The sequence below is a fragment of the Gobius niger genome (assembly GCF_951799975.1).
Source record: "Gobius niger genome assembly, chromosome: 14".
In the NCBI taxonomy this organism is placed as follows: Eukaryota; Metazoa; Chordata; class Actinopteri; order Gobiiformes; family Gobiidae; genus Gobius; species Gobius niger.
This window is the reverse complement of record NC_136865.1, coordinates 15,417,541-15,431,271: the sequence shown is the minus strand read 5'-3', so window position 1 is coordinate 15,431,271 and position 13,731 is coordinate 15,417,541. Positions and strand designations below refer to the sequence as shown.

General features: G+C 41.7%; 1 protein-coding gene across 4 annotated transcripts; it reads right to left on the bottom strand.

The window, feature by feature from the left end:
• Positions 1-1,520: 1,520 nt before the first annotated feature.
• On the bottom strand, positions 1,521-12,903 carry LOC306973556 (chondroitin sulfate proteoglycan 5-like). Of its 4 annotated transcripts, none has more exons than XM_079570479.1 (8): positions 12,382-12,903; positions 8,241-8,967; positions 7,338-7,526; positions 6,124-6,286; positions 5,760-5,822; positions 4,044-4,205; positions 1,885-2,459; positions 1,521-1,749 (listed from the first exon to the last, which is right to left on the bottom strand). In XM_079570479.1, exons 1-8 carry the CDS (start codon positions 12,461-12,463, stop codon positions 1,593-1,595), a joined length of 2,118 nt encoding a protein of 705 aa, XP_079426605.1. In that variant the 5' UTR covers positions 12,464-12,903; the 3' UTR covers positions 1,521-1,592. The 4 variants fall into 4 exon arrangements, with proteins under 4 accessions (XP_079426605.1, XP_079426606.1, XP_079426607.1 ...); XM_079570481.1 differs by having other exon boundaries at positions 1,553-1,749; positions 2,399-2,459; positions 12,382-12,891; XM_079570480.1 differs by lacking the exon at positions 5,760-5,822 and having other exon boundaries at positions 1,532-1,749; positions 12,382-12,896.
• Positions 12,904-13,731: the final 828 nt, after the last annotated feature.

The following is a 13,731-nucleotide window of genomic DNA, read 5'->3' as shown; positions in this document are numbered from 1 at the left end:
ATTTTTAAGCAAATTATGTCAATATGTGTGTATGTGGGGTCGCTAGTCCCAGGTTCACCTATAAAAGGCGCTGCTTTCCCATCTTGGCCCCTCTCTGACGTCATCCACCAGTCAAGAACCGGCGGTTTGACTAAAACTGTTGCGGCCATCGGTGAGTTGAGTGAGCGCAGGCTAGTCTGTGTAATGTTTGTCAGGGCTAACAGTAGGGCTGGGAAAAAACGATTTGATTTAAAAATCGAGTTGGTAGGTCAAATCGATTCATATTTTAAAAAAAAAAAATTACCTCTCTGCCCTCTGCATAGAGGAAGAAGGTACTGTTGAACAAATTTGCCTCAGTTACCTCAGGATTTTTTGTGTTTTATTAGCTTAATCCAAATACTGTATAAATAATTTGGATGTTTAAAGGGACTAGATGCAAGTTGGTCATTTTTATACTCACTACTGCCAATCTCAGGTCTTACGCGTAACTCCAGCTTCTATAATAAGGAATCAAATCATAAATCAATTTTTTTATTTAAAAAAATCGCAGATTTTTTATTGGGAAAAAAACACCCAGCTCTACTATTTACTATTTACTATTTCACACCCTGAGTGTTTTTCTTGAGAGCTGAATGTAAACAAGTGAATTTCTCCTTTGTGAGATCAATAAAGGCTTATCTTATCTTATCTTATCTTATCTTATCTTATCTTATCTTATCTTATCTTATCTTATCTTATCTTATCTTATCTTATCTTATCTTATCTTATAACAGAGTGAGCATGTTGGAATACAGAGCTAAACCTTCACCTCAGCGCTGGTGCAGGGCTGGAGCAGGGCTGGAGCAGCGCTGGAGCGGGGCTGGTGCAGGGCTGGAACAGGTGTTGTGGCGCTGAAATGGCCTCTTTGGTAGCGTCATCAGTCATTGTGTAGGAGCGCCAGTTAATGCGAGCACGGCTAGGATCGCCTACGCAGACCTCCTTACTTTTATTACAGATCTGCACGATCCACGAGGGTGACCTTTTTCAGGATCAAACAGGTGACAATCTGCTGCCCTATGACCTTTAAGCAATTTCTTATTATAGACAATATTACAAGAAGCTTTATTCTTTATAATTCATTTCATGTAGCCTAGCTACATTTTTACAGAGAAAAACGAAACAAAAACCTTCTAAGCGTGATCTTTTTACGCCATGTGATTATGTCCCCAATGCATTAGGTTAGCCTGTGAGCTGGCCCAAGGAAAAATAGTCACAGAATGCAATATATTTTTCTTATACATGTATATTAAAATTGTGTGAAAGAAATTCCGTTGCAATTGTGCACTTAGTTGCTAACTAAAGAGAAAAATAGACCTTAAAGTAAAAAAGTTATTAAATTAACCTTTTTATATATATCGACCACAAAATCATCATCATCATTTTGTCGCATGTATTCATTTGCAATAAGAAATATGGGAAAATCTCCCCAAAATTTTAGCATAGCCTTAGCCTACAACACACAGAAATACATTGTTACTGTATAATAAACTCTATTCTATTAGAAACCTAGTATAACACATTTCTGAACTTTAGGACTTCACACCAATCACACTTGTGCTTTAATACGATTTCATTTACATTACACCATTTACGACATGTCTGTAGTGCATTGTCTTGTGTCTGCATTTGGAGCATCCTCTTGTGAGCATATGTTGTGTTTGAGCTGTTCCAGATCCATTTCCCTGGTTTCTTGGGTGACCAGGTGCAGTGCTGTCTTCTGGGTACAAATATCTGGAGGTTGAGAGTAAGCATGAATGTATGTATAAAAATATATGCCGTATATGTTCTGATAGGGAGTTGGTGAAACATGATAGGTGTTTGTGCAGGATACTTCTAAAAGCAGGTCAAGAGAGTGGAGGCAGGGACCTGGTGCTGACTGGGCTGTACTTGATCCGCGTCGGTGATAGTGGAGGCTGGGTGAGGTGAGGAGATGATGGAGATGGATGAATGTGTCTTCCCTGGTTCTGGCCGTCCTGAGCTGAGCACTGAGATCCAGGCGTTTGTGAGCGCCCACGAGGCCTGCGGAGCTGAGGCGGTGTGGTGGATGAGGAGCATTTGTACTGTGAAGGTGAGAGGTGGGACTGATGGCAGGATGGGGAGGAGTAGCACCCGGGTGCTGAATGACGGAATTTGGGCGATTGGTGGTGAGTGGATGAGAGTTGGTGGCCAAGAGATGAGTGCCTCTCAGAGAGAGGGTCTCTGGAATGAAAAGCTTTGTCACAGGTGCGTTTGGGAGACTTTGGGGACTTGTGCTTGGGAGACTTGGAAGACTTAGGAGTTTTGGGTGACTTAGGGTGGTTGGCCACATAAGCTTCAGCTTGGGCAGAGTCTCCGTCATTGGCGACTTTGTAGAGAAAGACATCATATTGAAGTGGGTTACCGTCCGAATGCCGCTTAGCTTCTTTGGGGAGGAGCACCTCCAGGCCAATGGTGACTCCATCCTGATGTAAAAGGGGAGGCAGGGGGATGGCATGATTGAAGAATCCAATACATAAACACAACTAAAATAGCAGTCAAAAGTGAGATTGATAAATTGATGAGTGCTGTGTCACATTCTACCACTAGATGGAGTAATAAACAAAATAAAAACAATACAACTGGACTTTGTAAATTGACTTTCTTAACATATGTTGTATGTATCTCTACTACTTCTCTTCCACACGTTGAGTATACTCTATTGGTATATTGTTGCAAAACTAGGGGACTAACAGAGTACGTATCAATAAATTGCTGAAAGTCCGACAGTAAACAATATCTTTCCTTTTGAGCCATGTCAAAGATGACTTTCTGCCTCTATTGAAACAGACAATAAAGATTTGATCTTATCTTATCTTGTCTTATCTTGCTAATATCTGGCAACAATGATTATTTTTAAGAAGTTCATAATTATTTTTACGACCCATGTTACTTACGGTACATACTGTATATTTAGTTATACACCATGAAATGCCAAATACAGTTATCTATAGGTACTTTCAACAGTGATAAGTATAATATGGAAGCTTTAATGTTTTGTAGAACTGCTAAAACCTGGAAATCCTTGAAAAACACCCTTTGTCTTTACCCGAGAACTGTCCATGGTGCTGAAATGGCCCTCTTTTGAGTCTGTGTACCTTGTGTCATGACAGAAGTCTGTTGTAGTGGGGATAGCCATGCAGTAAGTTATTATTAGCACAGGAGCAGTTTGGCAGTAGTTAGCTTCTTTAGCAGACATGCAGAAAGATGCAGAAAGGACAGAACAGCCTAACAGAGCAACACACAGGGACAAGCTGGGTAAAATGAAAAAGATTTATTCCAACAACTATGTAAGTCTTCATGAATACCCAAAAGTACAAAAGAACCTCAAGTACATGAAAGTATTATAAATCACATTGAAAACCAAGACACAGCGTGTGTAATATGTAGATAGATTCAAATATCAATTCCAAGCAATACTTTCACCTCATGAACTCTAGATATTCACATTAGCAATGTCAAACATGAATATTTTTCAAATACATACTCACTTGATTTCCACTTAACTTATTTTGCAAATATTAGGTTTTCAGACACTTTTTTGTTGATAACATCAATGCATGCGGGTAGAAATAGACAGTAAGGCGGGGCAAGCAGAGGAGGAAGAGCAGGGCATGGGAAACAGGGGACAATGAAGGAGCAAAAGTTCATTGGTCAGAGACCAAGGCAGGGCATCAGTTTAGAGAAAAGTCTGTCATTAGTTGGTCCAAGCCAGAGATGTAAGTCCAGCAGAGAAGAAGAGAGGACACAGGGCGCCACGATGCGAAACTTGTTGCCTTGGCAGCCTTGTAAACAGGACAGTTGTGCTTCCTACAGTATGTTGCATCGTAAAATGTGCTTACATATATTTTAAAAAGTCGGCCGAATGTAAAATATAGTTGCACTTAGAGGTGTAAACAATCATAGCCTTTTATAAACCTGTTTTGTGCATCTGATTGTTAGATGTACATCTCCATTACTGCTTTAGGCAGATGTTGTGATTATACCAGGTTGTTCTGGAGCATGTTTACCTCTGTGTTCTCCTCTGCAGTGTGAGGGGTGTGGCCGTGCTCGTGGCCCATCGAGGTTGGACGATTGTTCTCATGTTTGGGAGAGTGAGAGTTAAGAATATTCATTGAGCCATCTTCCTTGGATTGTGGGGACTTCAGGTCATTGTGCTTCTGGGGCTCATCCTGTAAACAAAGGTTATTGCCCTTAATGCAGACTTTTTTTTTTAAAGAGATGTGAATTGCACTCTGACCTATATACACGTCTCTTATAAACATGCTGGGTGGCTGTGACATATTTACTTATTGACTTATTGAATAAAAAAAGTCTGAATAGCATAGACCAGATGTGCCTCGGATTTCTTTACTTTCAAACAAATGTCTGTGAATTTTGCAGATCACCAATACAGTACAGAACATAATTTAGCCAACACTGAATGAGGATATAAGCATACTTGACTTTAGGATCCTTTAAAAAAAAAAAGATATTATTAAAAATGACAGACAGTCACAGACCTCTGACATTTAGACCACTGCACAAACTATGTACCTACAGGGGCTTTCCAGCCTCTGACCCTGACATTTCTAAAGATTCATGCAGATTCACTGTACTGAAATGCAGGAAGCATCCAGTATTCCACCATATTAGACCTTATAGGTTCACTTCATTTACTACTGCAAACTGAGGCTAATTGAATGTATTTTTTCCGTTTACATATTTCAGGATTTCAAAACAAAAGTGTAAAACTGCATGTGTGTATATTGTCTTTTGAGCCATTGATTGGTTGGAAACAAATTAAGGCCAAAGGATTAGCAGACTGTATGTAGGTCAATATTGATCAGTAACAACTGCAGAACACTATTTGAAACTTCATTTGAGAGTTCAATGGCCAAATGCCAAGATAATTTGCTGTTATGGGAGCACTGTACAATTGTAATAACAAGGTAATTAGATGGAAATAGCACCTTAAAGTGTAATGCGATGGCAATTATGGTAATTATGTACACCTAACCCAGTGCAAAGATTTTCTGGGTAATAACATGGAAACAGAGCAGAGAAAGGCATTGCTATCTTGCTACCATTTCATTTCTATCCTATCATCAAGTTATTAATGTCCTGAAAAAGTACACCCATTATCATTTCATTTAGAGCTTAACCAGGATGTTTTTTTTTTCATCATCAATGCCAATTTTAAAAAGGCAGATGGGCCGATCGATTTTAAATATATAAAGTCAATGGCTGCCAAACTCCGCTTAATACCAAAAGCACCCACACCCAAGCCCGCAAAGAACCAAACCAACACTGATGGACACAGATAACTGATATCATTACACCAAAGCATTACAGGACACCATTTACCTACATTGCCACACTCGTACACACATGCTGCTACTGATGCACTGTACACTATCGCACATGCACAAATTTCATAAAGATACAGGGGTTGTAAATGGACTCAAGATGGCTGCTGTTGTAGTAAGGCAAGCGGTTGGAACAAAATGGAGGCTTCATTTATCAGGAATGGGAGCCGGCAACGTGTGAAGTTTCTACTTATTAACACAGAAGTGAGAGCGGAGCAGATAGGAAGCCTTGCAGGGATGATTAATCGCTTTACCTACAGTGTTGCAGCTGCACGGAGTATATGGAGACTCAATATCTGCCATCTACAACTTTAAAGCAAAGCAGAGGAGGGAAGGAGGGAGAGCTGCAGGCAATGTCCACATTCCCATTGTTCTTACCTGGAAGTGGTTATAGGGATTTCTAGGTTTATATTCCCATGTATAGCTTGTTGTTGTTGGCCTCTAAAGGATTGCAGCGAAAAGCGTTAAACAAAGACAAGCTGCACGTTCAACCAGGGTGAGTTTGCCGAGTTCGGACACACACACCGCATATACTTTAAAATACTGAAGCAGCTCTAATTGGCACACATTCAGACTGACTGCCATGCAATCACACAGCAAACAAACCAACTCAGACACCACTCGAGATCCCAGAGGACAAAAAAACAGTATGCGAATAGGAGGGAGAGGGGGGGGGACGGAGCAGGGGCCAAAATGACTGGACAGAGACAGGGTTAAAAACAGGAGGAGAGGTCGGGCATACCTGACAGATAATGTTGTCATAGTACGCCAGGTTGTGGGTGTGAGCTTGGGGAGCAGGCGGCGGGGTGTCACACAGTTTCCTTACATTGGGCTGCGAGCCGTCCGCTGTCGTGGAGAGGGACAGGCCGTCAGTCTGCGGCTCTGTGCTCTGAGGACGGTATTTACTGGAAAAAAGGACAATATAATACGTGAAGAATAGTGAAGTATACTTTGTGTTTTGATATAAAGGTGGAATACTATTAAAGTGAGACCGGTTCACATACTTTTGTGCTCCATATCTGGTTTGTAGGTCGACAGATTCGTAATCAGTACTTTATACTAAAGCCCATACTTCAGTAGTGTTTTGAAGGAACTTCTTTGTAGAGTAATTGTACCACAAGCTACTTGTACTTGAGTAATACAGTTTCGCAATTACAGTACCCTTATTCGAGTGAAAAAAAAAGTTGCTCTTTCCACTGTGGGTATAAGTGACTAAGGCTTTATATTGACTCATAAGAACATATTTAGGTTTTCCTATCTTGCATCTTACATTTAGAATTAATATTTTGTCTATTGTTTATGGCAGGGGTGCTAAAAGTGCGGCTCAGGGGCCAAATGCGGCTCTCTGACCAATTTCTATTGGCCTCTGCGCTTCTTGCTGACTTGGCACACATTAAGAGAAGATAGGACTTTATTGATCTTTGAGAAATCCACTTACATCAGCTCTCAAGACACCAAAGATGATCATTTTTAATTAGTTTAATCATTCTACGTGAATATAACCTAAAAAGGTTTTAGTGCAAATCTGTATTTACATTCAGGTTTTCAGCCAATGTGTTACTTAAGAAAATGCTTCTTCTAAAACGGTCTGGACACCCCTGATTAATTGGAAATATTCCCTTTCACAAATATTTTTATAATTTTTTTTCCTGTTGGATCAGAAAAAAACCTTACTACTTTCATGCTCAGTTACTCAAGTTATAAATGTGCCAAATAACCTACCTGTTTATTTGGATTATTTTGGACTTTTCACATCTACCAGAGTACAATTATTTAATCGTAACATTACTTTTACTTGAGTTAATATTTTGACCACGCTTGCACCTGGTTATGCTACACTGGCTATTAAAAAAACCCCTGCAAATCACACCCATTCCACGAGTGCAGTCGCATCACATATTTTAGCAGCGTCACTTCCTTGCTGGCTCACACACAGAGACACTACTGTGCATCCACCTGCGTTTGCGAAGGCGCCGGTTCTCGCTCTTGAGGCGGTGCAGTCTTTTGGCAAAGCATACGATGATCATGAAAAGGAGGAGGAGCACGCAGGAGGACACGCCCACCACCACGCACATGACTTGAAACTCAGTCACCATTTGGTCACAACGAGTGCCTTTGTTCCAGATGTAGTTCTGCATGTTGCACCTGGATGAAAAAACAATAATGATAGTAATAAAAATAACCCAAAATAAATAGAGTAACATATAGGGTTTGCTGTGGAAACGAGAACAATTTCAAGCTCATGGTAGCAGTAGTAGAAGCAGTTTAGGGGATGCCATATTGTACTCAGGTCTGGAATCAGGCTGCAGCATAGCCCTTAATAAGATCAAAGGATCAGGGCATCTGTGGGTGAAACTGTGTGTGTTGCATGTGCTATTACTCAGCAGGTATTACAAATTGAGCAACAAGTTTACATTCTAACTGACACTGCCGGACAGAACAGATGGTGCTATCTTTGACTTGCATATGTGGAGATGCTATTACTCATGCGTTTAATATCATAATGTAATCATCTTTTTATATCAGCAATTTATATGTGTGCCTCTAAATTATGAGAAGTCTCATTACCCCTGGCTTCAAAATGGAGCTAATCCTTCAGCGACCCTGTTGTAATCTTGACAGACCCATGACACATTAAGCCTGCCTTCTGTCTTCACTTGAATGTGTCTGTAGAGCGCTGTCTAGCATCAAATGTCCTAAATCTTTGGTTATTTGTTAATAAACTCCCTACAATGCAAACAGACCACCGTTTGCTGTGGTCCACCATCAAACTAAATTGGTTCATTGGCCAGATGAAACCCAGGAGTGAAAGGATAGTGATACATCTCAATTTAATTTTACTTGTTAGAAATATCTCACCTGCAGAAAGCACCCATTCCCGACACCACAGTGCAGACTCCACCATTCAGACAGAAGTTGGGTTCCAGGTCACATTGGGACACACACACCCCAGTCCCAGAGCGCACAAAGCCTAGCCTGCATCCATCTGGCCCAACAGCATCATCCGCTTTGCCTGGAGCCACCTTTGTTGGGACAGGTAAAGATGCCCCACTATCAGGCCTTACTTTCTCTGTGACTTCAGGCAGGAGGGGGTTTTCATCTTCCATAGTGGCGGGAGGCGATGGGGTGGGCTCTGGTTCAGGGGTGGGCTCAGCTGCCGAGAGGTCAGTGTCAGCGTATTCATAAAAGTCATTAAGTGACCAAGTTGTTTGTTTACTGTCAGTCTTTTGTTTTTGCGCCTGTGGTGCTTTGGCCCAAGCCACATCTTCATCATTTGGCACTATGTCAGGAGTAGGGCTGTGAAAAGCTACCACGGCGTCATCAACCATGGAGTTCCCAGGCTGGTCTGGACCCGCGCCCCCGGCAGTAAGCTCCTCTCCTACGGGGGTGTCCTCTTCTATGAAATCTAAGTATTTGTGCTTGTGAGAGTGGTGGTGTTTGGAGCTGAGTGGCAGTGAAGCCCCAAGGCCAATGAGGTGATCTCTCTCTGCAGAGTCGTCGCTAAGCACCATCTTAGGCGTCAAGGCCACTTTGCTGACTGACGACTGGTTATGGTGACGATGGTGCCTGCCCAGGGCGTGCCTCCCTGTTGTTGGACACAAACAAAATTATATTTTTCTTTAGGAAATAAAAGATTTACATATAGGCAAATTATGTCTTAAGTGGAATGATACACACTGCAATGTCAAAGTCAAGGATAAGCCTATGTTTATTATCGATATAAAGCTGTGCTGTGGAACCGTAAATCACATAACATCCCCATTAGAATGAAGATTATTATACCGGGGTGGAATGATGACACGCAAATCTTTAAAATAAATTGCTAAATAAGTAAAAATTGCTAAATCAAGTTACTGATGATGGCATATCTTAAACTTAAAACAAGACTCACTTACTCATTTGGAAAATATCTTAATATTAGGGTTTCTTTTTTGTTGTAAAATTCAATAAAATTGTGTTAATCTCTAAAAAAAAAAGTATGTCTGGACAAATCCCAGTGTACTATTAGGGACTAAGTAATTAATTGTCTAAGACATCAGAACAAGAGCTGGATTCTGTCGTGTAATCAGACTAGAGAAGTAGGATTAAGCGCACTGACTGACTGCTCTAGGGACCACGACTGGGCACGGATTAGTTCAGAGGGGAAGGGGGGCTGGCTTTTCGTGTTTTGGGCAGGAAGCCACAGAGACATATAGGCCACATTACATATCGACCAATAAAAAAATGCTGCGTATGTAAGATAAATAAATCAAGGAATGAACAAAACCCATGAAGGAATCAGAACATATGAAAGACATGAGAATTGTAGCATTTGAACCATTTATTTTGCTTAATTCTGAGCCAAAATTCAGCAAAATCACAATAGAGAAAAAAAAGCTTAATTTGAATAAAATCCATTTGACCCTTTGTGATGGGAATTGATTTTGGTCATCTGGTCCTGTCTCGCATTGACGGTCATCTAAATCCACGCCAACTTGTAACTTGTTTCTTCTACGCTTAATTATCAACCAAAAATATTAATACAGTTATTTTTTTTTATTTGTCTGTGCTACCAAACTAACTAATATAAAGTAATTTTAATGTATTTGCATATGTTTTAATAAAAATACTACACAGTTGCAGTGGCCATGAATTAAAACAGAGCCCATTTATTTGTATAAAATAAGATGTATTAAGAGAAATAGTAATAATGTCTTTCTGAAATAGCTTCGAGCCTGTGTACACGATATTATGTGCCATCAGCATAGGCTAATGTTCTTAATAATCGGTGATGAGAAACAGCTGGACCAAAAAGCAAGAAAAACCTTTTAGTCTGAGCGTTTTTTCCCAAAGTTTGCAGTAGAATTCTTTCCACTGGCCTAGTAATGTCAGTGCTTTTGGCCAAACTTTTACTAAACACTCATCTTTGGCTGGCTTCTCCTCTCTCTCTCTTTCCCCCTAAAATCCAAAGTCACACTGTGTCCAATGAGAGCCGTTTCCTTCAACGTCTGGCACTTCGTTCAAGGGATTAACGGAAAAACCATCTGAACGTGCCTCGAGTCATGAAGACTTTTTCGGTTGTGGCTCAGGAACAGCGATGCTCACCTCTTTGCAGTTGCCATGGTGAGATGTAAAGAGCGGCCATGTTGAAAGAAGCAGTGGAGCCAGACAAACAGAGAATGTAGTGTTCCTAGTCTCTCGCTCTCTTGTTTTTCAATCAGTCAGTCACTCAAGCCAAGTCTATCTCTGGGAAAGCAAAAGGAGGAATCTAAAATCTGAAAGGAATTTAAAAAAGGGAAGAGACGTTTGGCTGGCTCGAATGTAGTAGAGGTGATTGGGCCACTATTTCCTTTAAATGATTAGTATGTTGGCTTTAGCTGGTATGTCAGTCAAAGTTAGACGTTTAATGGACATTGAAAATGAATGATGTTCCATTGCTGTGGCTGGCTGTGTCTGGGCCCATTTTAAAAGGGTCTGGCAGGTCTGTCATATATCTATATGTCTGTCTGTCATACCCACATAATACATTAGATTGACCAAACTGACAATATAAAATGACAATGTAACGACAAGAGATATAGTTGTATTGTCATAGAGATTTCTGAGCTGCATGTACACTGAAGCTGATTCCTCTGTAAGGTGAGGCTGTGCCAAATGCCGACTCCAGCATCTCACCTCAGGCATCACGCTGAAGCGGTTACCATGGAAACACAATTTACCTGCAGGTCATTGTGACTGGCTCTATAGCCATTCCCTCAGCACTGCTCAGCAGTCTTTGATTTTGTCTCATGCAGCGGGAAATGGGCGGATTTTCTGCATCTTGTATTGACTGATGAAACATTGCTTTTTGTTTGTGTCTGTCATTTCAGAGATTGGTCAGTTGTGATACAGTGTTGAGCTATAGTGCAGGCTCATGTGCACATAGTGGACATGCTGCAGTGCACCCTGAATAGGCGTATCCCATGGGGAAAAGGTGCAGCTCTGTGATGCATAGATGAAGGTTCTGTAGCCTATTACTTTTGTTCTCTTTTTGATTTAAGGTTTATTGGCTTGTACCTCAAATCAACTGTTTATTGGAGACCTTTGTAACCTTTATTTGTCTATGTGAGGTCACCAATCCGTTTAAGTGTGTCATCCATTTGCATGGACAAGCAAGGGCATGTGCAAAAATGTTTCACAATTTATCATAATGAAATGATGAGATTCGCCAACCACGTGGGAGCTTGACAGGCAGGACGCCGGCTTCTGTTCCGTGGTCAATATGTCACAATGTTCACGGCTGGGCTGACATTGAGGGCGAGATGCAGTGTGTAGGGGATGCGCGGGTCCACGTGAACCTCCGCGACCCTGCGTGCACGCGCCACCCTGTTGCTGGGCAGCAGCGGTTCTCCTCATTTTACGCCTTTCTCTGCAGCTCGCGCTCAGACATAATGACATATGTCTCACCACATTAGCCGACTTCATGTCTCCTACAAACCGGGGCGAGTAGAGGGTCTGTGGCGTCCCTTTAATGCTACACCAAAGCAGTGAATGGACCTCCTGCAACCGAGCCACGGTCCACCTTTCCCTGCTTTTAACAGAGCGCCTTTCCCAGAGCTTCTGACAGCTGCAGCTGTCAGAAGCTCTGTCCGCCTCCGGTCATTTGCAAACCATACATTATATTGATCCATTCGTATTCACCAGCTCTAATGGCCGAAATGTGGGGTGACACACCCTCCACTGGGACTCTTAATGGCAATGAGATTGATTGGGCCATGCCCAAGTGTCACAATGATCAGACTCATGTCATTTTCAAGTCTACACATTTTATGGCTTTGTAGTGAATAAAAAAAGCATACGATGTTCTGTGCTTAAGAACCAAATACAAGCTTCTCTCAAAGCGTTAAAGCATTACTGCCCTCGACGTGCACAGGTCATAATATTTAGGCTAGAGCAGAGTTGTAGGTGCAATAAGCCTCAGGTGTGCGCACACGTCCATATGCACTCGGGGGACTTAAAATTAACATGATGAATGCCTTACCGTGAGTGGTCAAGGGGTGGATGAAGATGGAGATAGTTAGCAGCACCTGCCAGGTCCCCAGCCGACCGTGAACGCGCGCCATTCCACCTTCTGCAGACGTATCCTTTTGACAGACTGATACAAAGTAAATGTGCTCTCAGACAGCGGATATCTTTGGCAATCCCTCCGCCGTGTTCAAATGTCGACCCTTTCAGCCATGTCTTTTCCACTATCACCGCTAATGGCTCTGATTCCGTCTCATTGTCCTCCTGCGGATTTGGCGCGCTGGTTTGTCACTGTGCGCATGGGGTCCGTCGGCAGCACTAGATGTAGTAGTAGTGCGCGTCACCGACAGAGGGTCTGCAGGCTGGGTTTAATAAGCCGGTTTTGTCACTGCCTTCTAGCATGCTGTATTCGACTCGAGCCGATAAGCCTTTGTTATATGGGGCACGGCACGGCACACAACAGCACGGTAACGTGCACAGAGTCAAGATGCACGCAAAAAATCCTGTACAGCAGTGTCCACGCTGGGCACTGAAGGACTTAGGCAGCTTCTGTTGTCACTGCCTGTCAGTATGCTCCATCTTACATCATCGCAAATGCATAAACTGCGCCCCAAACTAGATTTGTGTCGTTTTAGTCTGTGTGGACGTGCACTGAAGTGTGTGTTTGTATTAGGCAACATTTTATTTTGTGTATTTTACATGATGTAGCCTCCAAGCAGCCTCTGCTGTAAACACTAAAACTAATAAGTAACAGCTGTTTCTGGCTTCGTCCCTCCCACAGTTCCAGTCTCCAAATGTGTCATATTTTCCCCCACAATTTAAGACTGCTGGAAGGACAATTGCACTTGAAACGCTGTAAAGCAATAATATGAAATATAGCCTAATAGTGGTTATAAAATAATAATAATAATAATACATAAAAAACATCTTTATGCATTGTGTGTGCATTGTTCATTTCTGTAGGCCTATAAGCACAAGACTGGTTAGGTCTGAGGATGACTTTTGCATCTTATAACCTTAGGCAGTAGAGTTCATTTGGTGTTTGCCCAGTTTGAGGATTGGTGATTCATTGTGATTCGTTCATGTAACAGGTCTTGTGTGGTGTGTTGTTTTACTTTTAGTTTCGGTAGTGATAGAGTGACAGCTCTAATTATGGACTTCACACAACAAAGTAATTAGCAACAACCCCCAAAAAGTACGGGGGCATCTTGCCTGTCATGTCATGTGCCTGTCACACTACTGTCGTATTATATTTAACTTGTCACTGTGCTCATTAGCTAGATATGTGCTTGTCACATTCAGAACTGATACATAATTCCTTAAATGTTTTCAATACTAAGCCTTCATTTCAACTTGAGACACATAC